At 39.7% G+C, this 17,421-nt stretch overlaps 2 protein-coding genes across 3 annotated transcripts in view; one reads left to right on the plus strand and one right to left on the minus strand.

Annotated features, from left to right (window-relative positions):
- Positions 1–106: 106 nt before the first annotated feature.
- prkaa2 (protein kinase, AMP-activated, alpha 2 catalytic subunit) lies at positions 107–11,200 on the minus strand. Its single transcript, XM_020918988.2, has 10 exons — positions 10,940–11,200; positions 9,861–10,002; positions 8,249–8,342; positions 8,008–8,152; positions 6,254–6,341; positions 5,039–5,263; positions 4,287–4,449; positions 3,780–4,118; positions 3,554–3,680; positions 107–3,275 (listed from the first exon to the last, which is right to left on the minus strand). The coding sequence occupies exons 1-10, from the start codon at positions 11,037–11,039 to the stop codon at positions 3,019–3,021; spliced, it is 1,680 nt and encodes a 559-aa protein (XP_020774647.1). The 5' UTR covers positions 11,040–11,200; the 3' UTR covers positions 107–3,018.
- Positions 11,201–12,240: 1,040 nt separating this feature from the next.
- The window catches only part of plpp3 (phospholipid phosphatase 3), a 33,687-nt gene continuing 28,506 nt past the window's right edge, over positions 12,241–17,421 (plus strand). Inside the window, exon 1 of one of the 2 annotated variants that reach the window (XM_020918990.2) lies at positions 12,241–12,826. In XM_020918990.2, coding sequence (XP_020774649.1) covers positions 12,694–12,826 — 133 coding nt within the window. In that variant the 5' untranslated portion in view covers positions 12,241–12,693. The remainder of the gene's footprint in view (positions 12,827–17,421) is intronic. The other variant, XM_020918989.2, reaches the window with a different exon arrangement.

Raw genomic sequence — 17,421 nt, forward strand, 5'->3', positions numbered from 1 at the left:
ATCCCACTCAGACAGTAACAGCAGTGATCATCCCAACTCACACACACACACAACAAAGAGTTACACTTAAAGACAAACAAATCTTCACTTTGGTACAACATGAGGGTTTGTGGCACTGATACGACACACATGCCACTCCAAGTTGCATATTATGTTTTATATTTATACAGTACAACAGAGATGAACACTGGTGAGTTTATTTGAACCCTAAGCAGAACCTTTTGATATTTCACATTGCATTTAGGACTTGTGTGTGCTCAGTATGAATGTGACAGTAAACTGGTGCCTTATCCAAATTTACAATTACAATTTTTTATACGATGCTGGAATTAGCTGCAACTGTCATGTTTGTGAACATAATTTCTTAAAACTTTTTAAAGGGTCTTTATTATGCTATTTTCTGATCTATGTTATAATGTTGTTTCCTCATTGATAACATACTCGGAGTTGTGTTTTGTTATATTTGATGAGGTAACAACATTCTAACATGGCTTTGAGCTCACAAGAGATCATTTTGCATAATATAGGCCCTTTAAAACTTTATTATATTGAATGTAAAAGGAAATAACACTGATTATTTACCATTACATCTTTCATCTCATATCCTGTTTAGAAAGTACATCTAAGTACATGAACATACACCATTTTTAATTTTCACTCTTTTTGAATTCATCTTGATGTAATGTTAGGTCTTCAATAGCGACGGCAGCCAAAGACATGATTTAAATATTGCACTAAACCACTGTAGATGTATGGCCCTGACCTGCATTATGGAGGTACTAAAAGTAATTGTACTGTTACATATAATAGCCTGTCATTACAACAAATAAAGGGATTCACGCAAAGCAACCAAACAATCAACCAAACCAAGATCCTTCAAAATGCTTTTTAAGGCAAACTCTGTCCACTCAGAAATATATAAGTCACAACAGTCTTACACTTTTAACCAAGGTTTAACTCCTGTAGGTCCATAAAATATTTAGTTCTTTTCTCTTACAAATTGATCTGTGTTAAATATATAAAAACACAAGACAAATATAAAACATTGTCAGAAAAAAATCAATAAAATCCACATCAGAATTTAAAATAATTTACACACTATGTCCTGTTTCTCAAGACAAAATCTCTCATCCGTTCTTTTCAAACTGTTTCAAAATGCTTTGTATTCTGCACAACACAGTATCTATTCAATCTTGCATAACTTCTTAGCTGCTCCTTCAGTTGTAACGATAGTCTGTCAGCAGGTCCAAAACTAGTCTATACTCTGTGTTTGACAAAGAACAGCACAAGGCAACAGTCCAGTGATCTTCAGCTCTCTTTAGATTCAAGCACAAAAGACTGACAAAAAGTATTATCTCAACAACACCACACCAGCTGGCTCTGCTACCAAAGAGTAAGAGACTGGTAAAGACATGGCAGTCATCACATAGGGCTACAAATATAAGTAGTAGATCCGTAAACTGCTCATAACAGCCCTTGCACACAACAAATTAATAATTTATTTATTATTAACCTTTGCTTTTTTCATAGCTTTTCTGTCAACTTGGCAACTCTTTTAAATGATCCAGTAACGGGGCTTAACATTACAGTAACTAGTCTTAGGAGTAGACAAAACAGCAAAAAAATATAATTTTTAGAGCTTGTGATTTAAATTTTATGAATATTAATTTACACTTCAAAACTTTATATTGCTATTTTAATCCTCCTGTCACTCAATTAGAGCATGACAAAGACTGACCAATAGGAGGAAATAAAGAGGAAAAGTAGAAGTGTTTCAACAGAGAAAAATTAAACAAAAAGAAATATTTGATTAGCCCAGACTAGCAGATCATCACTGGGTCTGAATTTGCTTTTATAAGGCCATGGTGCGCACCCAGTCTGTTATGGAAAACTCCAAAGGCAAACTCCAAACATCATTGTCTCCTTCATCACATTCAATCTCAAACTTGTTCTTTAAGGCAACTGGAGCAAAGTGTCTGTGGCTTATTCTCTATACAGCTTTAGGGTGCTGCTAAATAATATTGTATAAATATTACAGTAAGAAAAACAGCAACACTGATAGCCTTAAGTAACCTTTCTATTGCACAGCATTAAAAACAAAATGGTGGCGTGATGGTGACTACAGCCCTCAGTCTCCGTGTGGTGTGTGACATGTGTGTCCTCTCCGTGTCACCGTACGTCTTCTCTTTAATTACACTGGGAGCACACATGAGCAAGCAGCACATTAACAGTCACTCAACATGTCAGTCTAACGGACTCAGCTCGAGTGGAAAGGAGCCATGTGCGTGGTACATTTTAATAATGCTGTATAAACTAATGGCTGATCTCGAGGGAGGGCTTGTGAAGAGTAGTGTGTGCGATGTGAAAAACTATATCCATACCTCCATTCAACAGCACAATATATCTTGTCTCAAACATAAATAACAGTTCTAAAATATTTTCATGATTCTCTCTAAACAGATGTTAAACAAAGCTAACTGCTCTCAAAAATAAATAGATTTGATAGTCACCATCTATATAATATATAAACTCTTTTTGGTATTTTATCTGTGTATAATGTAGTACACAATACAAATATCCACGAATAACAAAAACTGTTTCAGTAGAAACCATTTGAACTTAAAAAGCATTGTGTTCCTCTGACACTACTATACTATCAGGTCTAACACGTGGTGCCTTAATAAAATAAAGACAGATGTCAATCTGACCTTTGTCAGCCTCAGCAGGATGCCCTGCAGCTCTCCGCTGTGGGGAGCTGTGTGCAGGAGAGAGAGAAGGAGGGGTGGAGCTACAGTTAACTTTATCTCTGCTGAGTCAGATCCAACATCTCTGGCCTTTACCTCGACCCAATGACTTTGCGAGAATAAGAATAAATGCTTTCAATTCCCTGTACTTCTGTCTCTGCCTTTTTGGATGCACAGTGCACTTTAAAAACAGTAGAGACAGAGCACAGCCAGCACAAGTGTAACTGGGCTGATACAGCCCTTGAGCTCCAGCCCAGAGCCTCGGTCTAGAGCCTCAGCGGGCCAGAGTGGTGATGAGGCTGGCACACATCTCAAAAAAGTCCATGGTGTGAGAACCCTGTCGGGGGGCGAGCTGGGGGGCACTGCAGGACAGGGACAGAGTGCCAGGAAGAGATGAGCTGAGCTGGGACAGATCCAGAGCTGGACTGAGAGAGTCTATACTAAGCCTGGGCCTGTGCAAACCAGCTGTGGAGCCGGACCTCTGGGGAGTGGATGTGCCCGACTTAAAGCCCACTGCCTCCATGATGTCATCTGAGGGACAGAGAATCACAAAAATAATGATGTGTGATTACTGTGATGTAAGTTAGTATATTATAAGGTGATTGCTCATAAAAGTATAATTCTATACTCATAATTTTGGCTCCATGTCAATATACAGTTTTGAGTCAATTTTAATTTTTTTGGTGACTGATACCATAATAGAGTCATATTATCAATAAAATATCTACATTTCTATACACCAAGGGGTTAAAATCTCACATTCAAACTGTTGCTTGTTTTATAGTAATGACCTTCGTCACGGCACCTACCATCGATGCTTTTAAAGTCGAGCAGGTAAGACCTGTTGTCCACTTGGTACAGCTGCAGACTCATTTTCACCAGGTTCCCTGTCACTGGGTTTTTCCTCCTCACTCTCAGGTGATAGGGGTTCACCACCTACAACACAAGATCACAGTTTCACCATCACTGTGACAGAGTAGCACATCGTACAGTGTTTTCATTCAAAGTGCAAAAGTGCAGAGATGTGCGTGATACCTTCCAGTCAAAGTTGAGCTGCTTCATTGCTCTGTACACCTCGGCCATGATGTCGTACGGTCTGCTCTGGCTTCTGATGCCCAGGTGCCATTTGGCCTTCTTCACTGTAAGAGGTTTGGGCCGAGTCGTGTTCAGGGCGTCCAGGGGGCAGCGCGCTTTAGGGCTGTCAGCCAACAAGGGGGGCATTCTCTCTGGGTGAGGCTTGACTCCAGGAGGGAGGGGCATCCCATCCTCCATGAAGGACCCCTGTGGAGGACTAGAGGCCAGGTAGAACTCACTGGCCTGGGTCATGATGCGCCGGTTGTCTATGATCAAATGGTAAGCAACAGCCAGCTGGTCCTGAATATACATAAGAATAAGGGTCAGAATAATGTTTCATTTATTTATTTCTGCCCACATATAGAGAAGCATCCCATTGCGGTGGTGCAATGCTTTGAAATGGCCACCAGAGGCAGAAAGCACCAAAGAAAAGCACAAAATTGGTCAAATATGTGAATGGTGTGTTACCTGAGGATCTCCACTGTAAAGACTGGACACCACCTCTGACTCAGTGCACTCAAACTTTTCACACACTTCTCTGACGGCCTCTTCATCCAGGACCGTGGAGTCGTACGAGGGGTCCTCAGGGAACAGGTACCCAGGCAGGTCCTGCTTGAACCACTCATGCTCTCTGAAAATAAATAAGTACAATTTTAAAATCAACAAATGTCCAATCTGAACATTGTCTTAACACTGTATTAAGAAAACATTGGAACATATTAATTATTATGATTATTTTAATCATAATAAATACTACATTATGGACAGTGGTTGGTTAGAAATATGATTTCAGACTTATAAACAGTGTATGAAAGAAAACAAAGAAATGAAAAAATTTAAATGTGAAAAAATATTAGCAATTTAGTTTTCAGCAAGGTACCAATGTCTGAGTCATTGGTTTGTTGAAGGGGGTTGGTAAAATGTAGTAAAATGTTTTTCTCTCTAAGACAAAATTAAAGACTTGCTGGGGTAATAGTACGTGTTTTGTTAGCACGATGAATTTTAAAAGCAACAATAATTAGAAGGGTCTACATCTACTTAAGGCTGGGTTTAATTATCGACTTATTGAACCTTTATTCTGACGCAGACCCTAAGCTTAACCAACCTAACAGTGTAGCTAGCATAATTGTATAAATTGTTACCAGTGTTTCAAAAATGATTTATTTTGTCATGCAATGTGGCTCTCTCACTGATCATACATATTTATAACATAACTGTACCTGATATCTTTGATAGTGGCTCGTTTGAGAGGGTCCACCTGCAGCATGAGCATGAGCAGAGAGGCTACAGAGCGCGTCAGGTACTCGGGGATGTAGAAGACCCCTCCTCGGATCTTCTTGAACAGAGTGGGGACGTGCTCATCGTCAAAGGGTAGGGTCCCACACAGGAGGGCGTACAGGATCACCCCACAGCTCCAGATGTCCACCTCCGGGCCGGCGTAGAGTCTGGGTGCAAGAACCGCATCATGTCAACACAACACTTAATCCTGTATTTTTACCGATGCAAAATTCTGTACCATCCTCTTTTCTGTTTGTTATTAGTGGTGGCTGGTAGTATGTACTAAGTACATACTACTTAGTAGTAGTAAGTATATAATGGCTGAACTATATGTTGAATAAATCTAAATAATTAGATTTATATTTAATAAGTCACCTGCCCTACGTCTGCACAATGCACAGCCAAATGCAATGTTTACATATCAGCACAACCTTTTGTTATCCATTCATTATAGTACTAAAATAACGCCAGTGAAAAGTTGGCGACTAGACGGGACATAACATAACAGCAGCAGGCTAACTCAGATAGACATTCATGAAGCCTAATCACATAGTTTGAATAAGCTCCTGCCTGCGCCCCAAAGTTGTACGTCAGGGCTGTGATGTAAAGTCATGGGCACAAGCACCGGATTTGACGTCAAATTTTCTCAAAACTTCAGGCCGTAGAACTCCATTCAGTGAGCACCAACCAGAGAACTCAAAGAGCAAACTTATGAATCCTAAAAAGTAACATGACCAAATTTAACATTAAAAAATAAGCATCTGCACATACACATTGAATTTTAAACAAAATATGGAACATATAGCCTAATACAAAATAATTATTAATTTTGATCTAGGTTGAGTAGTGTGGTGCACTTGCGCCCCCTATTGACCAGCTATTAGGTTTATTTCAGTAGATTAATATTCATTAATGTTTTGTCATTAATGTTAGCTCCTCAAAAACAGTCCAAGGTGTTTGCACATCAAAAATGCATTACCTTTTGGATTTCTTTCAGAAAATATGACAACTGAAATCAGATGTCCATTTTATTTTTTGCTACAAGGCCTTGATTACTGAATAGAATAGAAATTTGTTATAGTAAAAAGTACTCCTTTTGCAGAGTAAAGTACATAGTTGATTTAAAAAAATGTATAGAAGAGTCCACTGGCACACACCTTCCTGAGATAACCTCTGGAGCTGCATAGTTGGGTGAACCACAACTTGTCCTCAAGAACTCCCCATCAGACATCATGTTGGACAGACCTGTTGAACATAACAGACATTTGAAAAAGCTTTTACCTAAGAAAATAATGAGTAACACTGTCTTTTGACTGGAACAATTTGAGGAAAATGTCTTATCGCAATTGCAATTAGATTATATTTGTAATTTATGTTTTAATTATAGGATTCTGATTATTGGAGACCAAAATGAACTGCTTCACTAACTGCAACAATTCAAGGCATTAGGAGCATGCTTGTTGAAGAGGTCTGCAGGGTGTGCAGGTTTTTCCTAATGACAATTTATCTGTTTTGTTGTTTGTAGAGGAAAGACTTCTGTCTTTGCCATTTGCTAATAGTGACTTGATTTCAATTGCAATAAATCTTGCAGCCCTAATTATAATCATCTTTTAGCTATTAAAATACAGAAATACAAGTGCTTAATTTAAGCCTGTGGTGTTCATCCACAAATTGCTAGTTCTGATAGGAATGCCAGAATATACACTGCAGTTTGTTGCATGTGGCTGCATGTCAGTCATAAAGATAAGCTGTATAACACAGATATTACCACTTAGTTATTCATTCTCCTAATGTATATAGACCATGTAAATTTCTAGAACATCAACAGTACAGGGGCAAGAGTTAAGAGTGGGACATTGAAGTTTATCCCAGTTCACGAGTAAAGACTCTGAGCTGAGACACAAAGCTGCTCTAATTGGATGAGCCTCTTTGCTGCTGCCACAACCTCTGTCGTGCAGTGCCACAAGCAGACACTGCAGACCTGACCTTCTCTTTATCTGTCCTCTCCGCTCCATAATGCTGCTTTTAACACACACGAGTGTCAGCCAAAACACCCAGCCCCCCCCCTCCCCCCCCCCCCCCCCTCCTTTCGCTCCTCTCCTATCAGATATCAGATGACACGGGGCCTCAAGGCTTCCTGCCAGGCCTGATATGATCCAGTGCGTTGCTAAGGGAACATACCGCGCACACCCTGCAGAGAGGACAGCCTTGTATTTTAGGAAATATTTCTTGTTAACGGGGTCATATTGCATCAGCTCCAGTGTCAAAACCAAGGCTGATTAATTATGTTAGCACCAATCTGCCATAAAGTGGGAATAATGTACTCTACATTATTATAAGGTCAGGAGGGGCAGGGTGATGATTTAAAAGGCTGTTGTGCTGAATTAAATCTAAAATTCAATTTTGTGGTATAAATTTAGAGAGCTGTGTGTTTCAGTGTGTGTTATATTCTTTTTATTAGCAGACTGAGGAGGGTCAGACCTATAGCATAAAATAGACTCAACAATAAAATGTTTTCCACATTGTGCATCTAACACAGTTTAAGCTTTATTTAAGTCAAGATTTATATAATAATAAGGAACATCTTCTATGACCATCTGTTGATCGTTACCCACAATCTGGAGAAGACGATGTCACCAGCTCCAGTCTCCAAGGAGATGTTATTATTTCACCTACAATATTCCACAGTATGGCATTAAATATTCATTTTCTACCTCCATCAGCAAAAGCAGGTGATGCCCCAAGGCCTACTTATAGGTTAGATCTGTGGAGAGGCAGCCTCACTCACAGTAAAAATGCACCTTTTTCTAAGGTATTTCTGGGCCATAAACACACCAGACAAGCATGTGGTGGAACCCGCCCAGGTTACATATTGCAACTCAAACAAATTTTAAATCAATAAAGTACTTACCAAAGTCTGCAATTTTGGCATTTTTGTTTGCATCCAGCAGGACATTTTCAGGCTTGAGGTCTCTGTGCACCACCATGTGTCTGTGGCAGTAGTCTACGGCTGAGATGATCTGCTGAAACAGGCGACGCGCTTCTGTGTCCTCTACCTGAAGGACAGTATATCCATGTATGAATAAGGGGCGTGTATTTCACTAATTGAAAGCATATTATGTCTTTTTAAAAAAAACTGAAACTTGTCTTACTCTTCCATGTTTGCAGATGTAGTCAAACAGTTCACCTCCAGAGACATACTCCATCACCATGAAGAAGTCCGTGGGAGTGCTGATCACCTGGTACCTGCCAACACAATCATACAGAGTTCAAACAAAGCCTTGATCCTTGTCACTGAAGCTTCCAGCACAGAATCATCTAAAAGGTCAGGTTTATTTACAGATCCAGTCACACAAATGGATGCTCTAGTGACATAGCACTTTATTACTGGTAGTGTTTCTAAGACTTTGGTTTTATCAACTTTCCTCTAGGGATGGGCAATATGCCAATAATGACAAAAAAACTAGACAATATTCAGACAGTGATAAGTAAATCCTACATAAACATGTTAAGTTGGGATTTTAGTATCAGAGAAATGTGAAATAACTATTAAATTATCCACAAAACTTTTTGGAAGTTTACAGTTTTTAAATTTTTATTTTCATCTTTAATCATTTCATCTTTATAGTAATTAATATTCTTGATATTCAAAGTTTGCATATCTTCAAAATAGCATTCACAATGTTATTACATTTTTATGACCTGCCCATCTCTACTTGCTACAGCAAATCATGAGCAACTTATCAGTAGAAAGCAACAAAGATAATGGACTAGCCTAATAGGTTTTGGTTGATGGAGGAAACCAGGGTGTCCAAACAAAACCCAGTCAGAAAGGGGACAACGCTGAATGGACTGCTCTGTATTTATTATTAACTAAACTTTTTTTCTGATATGTGGTCACTGATGTTTATAGCTAAGAGCTGGGATACCATTTAGCGACACACACACATAGGCTACAATAGTGTTTTGAGTCTGATTTGTTGACCAAAGGTTTAAAATACACCAAGAGTAATACGATACACAATTCTCCCAAATGTTTATGTGTACACGTCTGTGAATGTATAGCAACATGCAACAGCTTGTGATCTGGCAATCCACGTTATTGCCATAGCTAACATGAGAGTCGACAAACCCTAACCCACGACTAAAAATATCATGAAGCATGTTGAGAGTCACATAGGCAAGGAGGAGGAAAGCTGAAGGTCAGGACAAATTTAACACAAGGGAGCCTAAAATCATTAACAACATGTGGTAAGATTGGATTGGGATTTAGAATTGTCATTATTATGTGAAGCAATTTCCAAACTAAAATTGCAACTTAAAAAAAAATAGTTTCATGGGAACTTTGGTGTAAAATAAAATGAACTAACCTATTGTTAAAATCCATGACTAAAGGTAAAGGTAGGTAATACCTGACAATGAAGCTAATTTGTGTCAAATTTTGTCATAGTCAGTATTTTTGTCAATTGTGTCTGAAACTACACAAAAATAGTGATATGATTTGATGAATTTTGCTGGAAAAATTGACATTGCACTAGAAAAAGCGCTCAGTTGAACTTGTACCACAGTTTGAGAACCACTAATCTAGTTTATCAAGTTCCTTCACTCAGAATACTAGGAACCATGTGGGAGACAATGGTAAACAAACTCGGTGATAATGGTAAACAAAGTTGGCTAATGCTGGAAATGGCACAGGCCCATATTATGGTATCATTATAGAATATTTATGGATCATGTAGCAGGCAAAAGGACGATTGCACTCACAGCTTGATAATATGTGGATGTCTGAAGAGCTTGAGGTTCTGAATTTCCCGTTTGATTTTTCCCACTACATCGAGACTGCGGATCTTCTGCCTGTTTAATATCTTCACTGCCACTTTATGACCTGTCAGCTGGTGCTCGCCGACTAAAAGCAGAATAAAGCAGATATGAAGCAGCGGCAGCAGTGAGGGTACAATACAAACAGCACAGATGAGATAAAGATGGGAGATAGACAGGGAAAGACACTGGTAAAAAGGAGCTAATCCTATACTAAATCCTTTTTCCTAGAAAACATGGCAGGCACTTTCCTTGGCTTTATTTGATGACTACTTATGTTGAGGCTTTGGTTTTGTGACAAACAGTAAAATCCCCTCTCAATAAAAAGCGTGGCGATATTACAATGTAACTAAGAAAAACAAGATTCACTGGTGAGTAGAGAGATGCCGCTTATGGTCATAATTGTTTTTATTTTGAAATTGGAGCCAAAACCACAAGGGCATGTCAAGTGCACTGAAATAGGCAACATGAATGCCCCATGTGTATTTATTTACGTTTGGGTGGTTTCCCCACTGATTATCGGTGCCAGACACTACTGAAGGGCCGATGTTGTAACAATACGTCAAATATTTACGTTGCTCGCGTAATAAATGTGTAAAGAAACGTGTGCGCCTGTTTTTGGTAAGCTTCAAATGCCCTTTACGCCAGGCAGGTCAAGGGAAAACTACCACTCTGCAAATACAGAGAATGTTATCACTAACAACTCTGTGAAACAGAGCATATTTTGGTAGGCGAGCGTTTATCCCCCAGGTAATTCCACCTGCCATACTCGCACACAGATACGCGTCTGGGGGCTTCGGCGAAAAGAATTTGACTTTGAAACTGTCGCATTCACTAAGCGAATTTACGCTTTAAATCCCCTCCGCTGCAGTTGTAAGCCAAGACAGCTACGCTACGCACCTACAGACCACCGGTAACTTCAGCACTCTCCGTAAAGGGGGGCGATACTTCATATACTGTATACTCCACCTGACACAAACAAACGCACGCATTCTCCACGACACGAGTTAAAGAAATCACTTAACTCTTCACTTTTCCAAACGTGCCCACTCCGAGCGTGTCGCCGAGGATGTAATGGCCGATTTTTACCCTGCCTTCGTGTTTCTGTTGTTGCCGCTCTGCCATCTTCTCCCGTTACCGACTCGGCTGGGTTCTCTTTGGTGGGTGTGCTGTCTGCCTCCCGACGGGGCGCGCAGAGGGGCGGGGTACGTCGCTCACTCGCTCCTGGGAAGAGGGATTCATGCGGGCGATCTCTGGAAATGCATAGTCAGGTTTGTAGGGAGGACAGTGGCGCGGCAGCCAATAAATTAAAGAAAAGGCGATTCTCCAAGACGGATAATCTGTCGTAACGCGCAACATATTGAGAGATATACCCGGATGAGCGCACCAAGAGCGATCACTTCAGTCGGGCCATTGCCTTCCAGATATTTAAGTATTTTAAACAGTTAAAATCCTCCCATCACGGACTGGGATCCACCACCACATAGTTCTGATATATGTGCTATCAAGAGCGTGCGTAAAAGCTTGCTTCAATAGGTTAAAATACCAATATGCCTATATGTAAATATGTCTATTTTTAAGCCACAAATAGACATGTTAATGAAATTGAATAGTATGATGACCCCAACCTTATGTATTTATATTTTTTATAATAAATATGGCTATATTTTTGCACCTTTTTTCCTCTATAAAGTGGGCTAAAGTTAAATAGGTAAAAGGTTACATACAATATTGTCCATCGACTGACCTTAATTTGAGTTTAGCATTTGTGACCACTAGATGGCGGACATGTCAAGGACAGTATATTACGATAATCTCAGCAACATTTTGATTTTAATACATTTGAAAACACAATTTTCGTGAAATCCCTGAGTTGTCCAGGTAATGCATTTTAATATTACGAGGCAGCCATTATTATGTTCAGCTTGCATATTTAAGTATATCTTATATTTTAAAATATTATATGTCCATAAGTGCTGTGCTTTATTCCCAAAATGTTAACCCGTTAAAGAAAAAAAAAAAAGTACATGACTTACTTACAGGACTATTTTGAGGGAGAATTCCACGCTAAATAAAACCTGGAAGAAAAGAGCCACGTATTGATTTAAATGACCTGTTGAAGCCAGTACTCTCTATGGGCAATAAGACTACTTCTTGAAACACAAAGCTGAAAGTGAAGTAACATCATTTCTGTGTCATGACCAGTTAACTCAATGTAAACAGTAGTATTGTATTATGACCATTACAGAACAGCCTTTTTTGCACGACTAAAACGCACCGCTAGGGGCACTATTTACGCGCGGCTCCAGTCCACGCTTGCCGCGCGGCTCTACAGTGTGAGAAAGTTTTCCATGTGGGATGGAAGAGGCTACCCACCGCTAGCAGAGGGAAGAGGGCTGAGCCTGGAGCCACTGGGGAACTTGAAGAGAGCAGGGGGAGGAGGCGAAGGAGGATTGATAAAACAAGAGCGTCTGTCGATGCGCGCAGCAATTCGCACTCTCTCAGAGTCTTTGAACCAACAACGAAGAAAGGGGAGCGGGCTTTCCATTCATCTTGTTCACAGGCAACTTCACTCTTTGAGCTGGTCACGCGCGTTTTGTTTTGACTTGCTAAATTGTTGTCAGTACTGAAAAAGATACGATACGAGAGAAAAAGACGCATCTGTTGGTTTACCAGATCTGCTTTTGTGACACTTGTTTTACGGACTTAAACTTTGGCAAAGAACTCAGCCGTCAACCGCGTGGTGCGGTATTTTGAGACAGAACAGGGACACTTTCAAATGCAAAAGTACGAGAAAGCCATGGCTCAAGAGACAAGGAACGGAGGAACCTCTACGTTAAACAACAACAATGGTGTTGACAACAGCAAGAAGAAAATGCTCATAGCTCTCGACATCTTCTGCCTGCTGCTGGGTAAGTTCACACAAGCGCTGGAGTTTTTGAGTTTAACATTTCATTGTGACCTTTTATCAGCTGATGTGCTCTGTATACAAAACACGCATGTCGCCAGGCAGAAAGGATTTACATAAGAATGAAAGGCCAAACAGTAAATGCGTTATAGAGACCCGCGCTTTCTTTGAGTTAACCATAAAAGACTTATCGATTTAAAAGAATAAAGTCTTATCTACAAGGAGCGTACAAAACCATATCTCCAGCATCCCCTTATCGCACAGCACAAATGTTCATATTGCCAACTGCTTTACTAAAGAACAATGGCATACATTTGATAATAGTCTACACATACACCTTAACTTGATACAAGCGTGCTGAGGATGTTCATGTCATCTGTCATAGGTGCATTGTAAGTGTAATAGGCTATTCACTGTTCATTAAGGATATTATTATATTTAACTTACTGCATTTTTTGTTTTTGTTTTGTTTTTACCTTTATGTTATTACATAATATAGTGTCCATTTCAAAGTTCACTGGATTCCATTGGGATTTGAGTGTTGATGCTTTTGCTGCCAAGGCGCCTCGGGCATGAATGTTTTAAGAATTTGAAACCTTTAAATCTTTAAATAACCAATCACCCTTTATTTGCCCCATATCCTTGTTCATTTGACCCTAAAGTTGAGACGTGCCATTTCAGCTATGTACCGCTCCAAAACTTGCCGTTGTCACTTGTTATTCCATGAGCGTCCAGTGCGTATTGAGCGTTTGTTTTTGGCTCTTGTCACTGTACCCCTCTTTTTGAGTTGGGACCCTTACCCCCACCCCTTTTTCCCTTTCTAAATCCTGTTCTGCAATTTGGAAAAGGATTAGGCGGGTTGCATTTAACTTCTACACATTCACCTCCAGAACTTTGCAAATCCCTGGCCAGCTGCCCCTGATCCCTCCACTTGAAATGGCTCTTTCTCTCTCCCCCTTCTTTCCTCCTACCTCTGTATCTCTATATGCTGCTCCGTCCAGGGGAATGTGTGGAATAATTGCTTAAGCATGTGTTGTAGAAGGGAATGCCGCTCCAATAGCCAGCAGGGACCCTCGGCTGACCGGGCTTTACAGGAGCAGGTGGAATACCATAATGACGAAATTATTGAGCATCAGCGTGGATAGAGAGTGCAACTAGATACTTTTGTTTATGTTAAGTACAATTGAAAGGGACTGATTTAACCTCTACTTTTGACCATTTTCATAATGCCCAAAGAGGAAAGGGCATTTTCAGTGTTCTGTGCCCAGATCTGTGTGTGTACTAGAAGTTGAAAGTGGCATCTATTGTAGTTGAGATATTGCTGAAGTAGGGTCTAATTTAGTGTACAAGTAATAGCAGTTCTTAGTAGAAGTATTGTAGTACTGCAAGAGTCAACATTTGTACTCATCGGTTAAAGAAAAGTAACATTTGTGTAGCTTGTTGTATTGTTGTGCACTTTAGCTCCATTGCACTTCTTCTAGTGTTTAACATTGCTAATAAAACACAGCATTACCACACAGGAGCTAGCTTTTATTGGCCCGGATGTTACAAATGGAGTAGATTAAATGCACATTTTCTTGCACAACCTCAAAGTTTTCCAGTGGGCTTTTATATTGCTTTGTCAATTAAAGAACCTCAACTAGGGACACTGCTTTTCATCTGGTCTTGTATAAATGCAGATGTGATTTTAACTTCCTGCAGCTCCATTCGGTGTCGGGCTCTTTGGGGACACATACAGTTTGCATGCTCCAAAACACACACCAACGCTGTGTTCACACAGATTGTTCTTTGTCATGCTAAATGCGTGGTTGTCTGCTAGCGTCGCCCCACTTCAGCAGTACATATGGGGGTCTTGAGAGAGGGTGGAGGTGGCAGAGAAGGGAGAAAGGCTAGTATAAAAAGCTGGGGTTATCAGGGGACCCGATTGAAGAATAAGGGATACACACAAGATGCATCGTAAAATTAATGCATAAAAATCCTATTATTGCTAAGTTGGTCCTATCTGCCAGCTGGTGTCAGACACATTGACAGCTTATAGAAGGGTGCTGCTTTACGGTCACTTTGCCTCAGGCCTTGACCCGTAATGGAAGTGTTTGCATAAAAGACATCTTGGGTGATTTAGAGCCAATTGCAGCCATTGAACTGCATGTTACCAAGAATGATGTGAAAATAGCCTAAAATAAGGTGCATCTTTTATCTTATGTTCACATGTTGTAGATTATAGATTCATAATACAGTGTTCCAAGTAAAGAAAAACATAATAAATAGCGTTACATTATAAAGACATGCTGAAACACAATGGTGCAGTTGTGGAGTGACTTGACATTGGCAGCTGAGCGGTGAGCATCGTGAGCTGATTTCACTTTGGCAATGTTCAGCTGACTTGATTTAGCAAGTCTATAAGAAGCACACGCAAGCCCTACACACTATAAATACAATCCACTCTCCAGAATAGGGCATAGCATTCTTTGTTTTTTTATTATTGACACCGCTGCTAAGTTACTTTGACACCAAAACAGTGTGAGATCAAGCGGTCTCTTATGTTTGAAAGAAATAAATTAAATCTATTAGTGGATTGCTCAAAGTTTTAATCTTGTATTATTAGAAGTTTGCATCTTAGCCGTAAATTGATTTCCAATTTCTTTCATATTTCTACATCAGCTCAGTATAATTATGTTTACCAGAATATACTTTGTCACAACCTCTTAATCTGCAACCTCTTATCACCTCTTGACCTAAGCGAATCAGCACAAAGCAGTTCAGAGCATTAACTCTGCCATAGTCTTAGCCATTAGCAGCTATAGTATTACATTAGCCAGTCACACAGTCATTCATTAAGGCTTGAGCGCTATAACCTTTACCTCAGTACTCTAAATATTTTCCAGAATTTCTCACATTCTTCATCTGGCTGTGGGACTGTGGACTTTGACGTGACATCTGGTGTAATTTTGAGGGCGAGTGAACCGGGGGGCACTGTGTGTGTAGAGTGGAGCTCAGGAAAGGGAGGATAACGGAAAGGTAGTGCTGGACGGAGATGGGTGTGTCCCTGAAATCAAATCCTGGCTATTTTTTATGCCCCTCTCTCTCTCTGTCTCTCTCTCACCATCGACTGCCTTAGTCCACTTGAGCTGGAGTAGAGCTGGTACATTTGAGCCTGTATTGCAGTAATGGATCTATTCTGAAAGACAGTTTGCAGTGAGGCTGAAATAAGATGAAATAAAAATACTCTGAGCATAACATTTCGCACCAGGTTGAATTGGATTTCTTCAATTAACTTGAATTTCACTATTTGATGTATGATAATTACCAGTCTTCTTCTCTCATGGATTATAATGCAGTGTTTAATGTAACTTTTTCAACTACCGCCTTCTAATAACAGTATTCAGATGATATTATATTATGTGAATCCAAGAGAAATGTGCTAAAACCTGTATTTAAATGTATTTGTGAGGTTTAAGTGTCACACAAAAGTGCAAATTTAGCGTATCTTCAAAACAACATTCACAGTATGATACATTTTTTCATAATCCCACTTCTGGAGAGCACTGAGCCTGTATTTTGGAAAAATTCAAGATAAGCATTTACTGGACTTAAGTGTCTAGCCAACAACAATAATCAAGGGCTTAGGGAGAAACTGTATAAACACAATATAGCATAACCTGCAATTTAGCAAATACTCTTCTGAATAAACTCAAAAAATAAATCTGACTCTAAAATGTGTTTCAAAAGTGTGTTTAATGTCATTGTAAAGAATCAGTCCTGACAACCTCCCACTATGAAGCTGCAGTTAAATTGTGATTAGGCTTGTTATCTGTGGATGCCCGGTAGAGGTGTGTGTGTTTATAGTCTGTCTACAGGATGAGGCGAGGCCCGTGCCCCTCCAAAGGTTAGGAGTGTCCCACAGCAGAATCACATCATTGTTTTATGAGGAGAGATAGAGATCAGCAGATGCAGCAGACAACAGCAGCCCTGTCTCTAGGCTATGGCCCAGACTGTGAATAATGCAGTTAATCTAATTGGGAGACACATGTATACATATAGTGGGGGAGTGTCTTGATATGTTATGTTAGAGCTGGAGTTGTTTACAAGATAATATATAGTTTTTAATGCAGTCAGTTCTTGGGTCTAGTCACAAAAAGAAATGAAGTTACACTATTTTCTGATGTATGCTATAATGTTGTTTCCTCATCAAACACATACACACACACATGCTTAACACACAAACTCATAATGCATATTTAGGCTGGGTTCTTGTCTCAGACAGAAAGCACTCTGTTCCACCTTGTGATGTCATGCGGTAATGCAGAAAATGCTCCACTGTGTTTTTAAACTCCATACATATTCACTAGAATCATTTGGATGATTTCAGCCCTGGAATTTCCAATTTCTACTAAACAAAAGGTAAAAGGAGCTGTTAACTTGAAAACTACTGTTTCACTGCTTCATGACATCATAAGGTAGAACAGCATTTTGAGCTTTGGAGATGTACACTGACTAATATTACAGGAATACTCAAACATGTGTGAATGAAACAAAACTCCAGGTATGTTTTTGAGGAGGTAACAACATTATAACATGACTAAAAGCTCACAGGAGTCA

This window comes from Boleophthalmus pectinirostris, unplaced genomic scaffold (genome assembly GCF_026225935.1).
Source record: "Boleophthalmus pectinirostris isolate CB_2022bp ecotype Guang Dong unplaced genomic scaffold, ASM2622593v1 HiC_scaffold_7, whole genome shotgun sequence".
Classification (NCBI taxonomy): domain Eukaryota; kingdom Metazoa; phylum Chordata; class Actinopteri; order Gobiiformes; family Gobiidae; genus Boleophthalmus; species Boleophthalmus pectinirostris.

What these genes read in the sequence shown, in the direction of transcription:
- prkaa2 (XM_020918988.2), bottom strand. Translation starts at nt 11,039, where the DNA reads ATGGCAGAGCGGCAACAACAGAAACACGAAGGCAGGGTAAAAATCGGC. An exon ending in CATCCACATATTATCAAGCT is followed by an intron (nt 8,343 to 9,860) that starts GTGAGTGCAATC and finishes TTGTGTTGGCAG; the next exon opens with GTACCAGGTGATCAGCACTC. An exon ending in ACATCTGCAAACATGGAAGA is followed by an intron (nt 8,153 to 8,248) that starts GTAAGACAAGTT and finishes ACTGTCCTTCAG; the next exon opens with GTAGAGGACACAGAAGCGCG.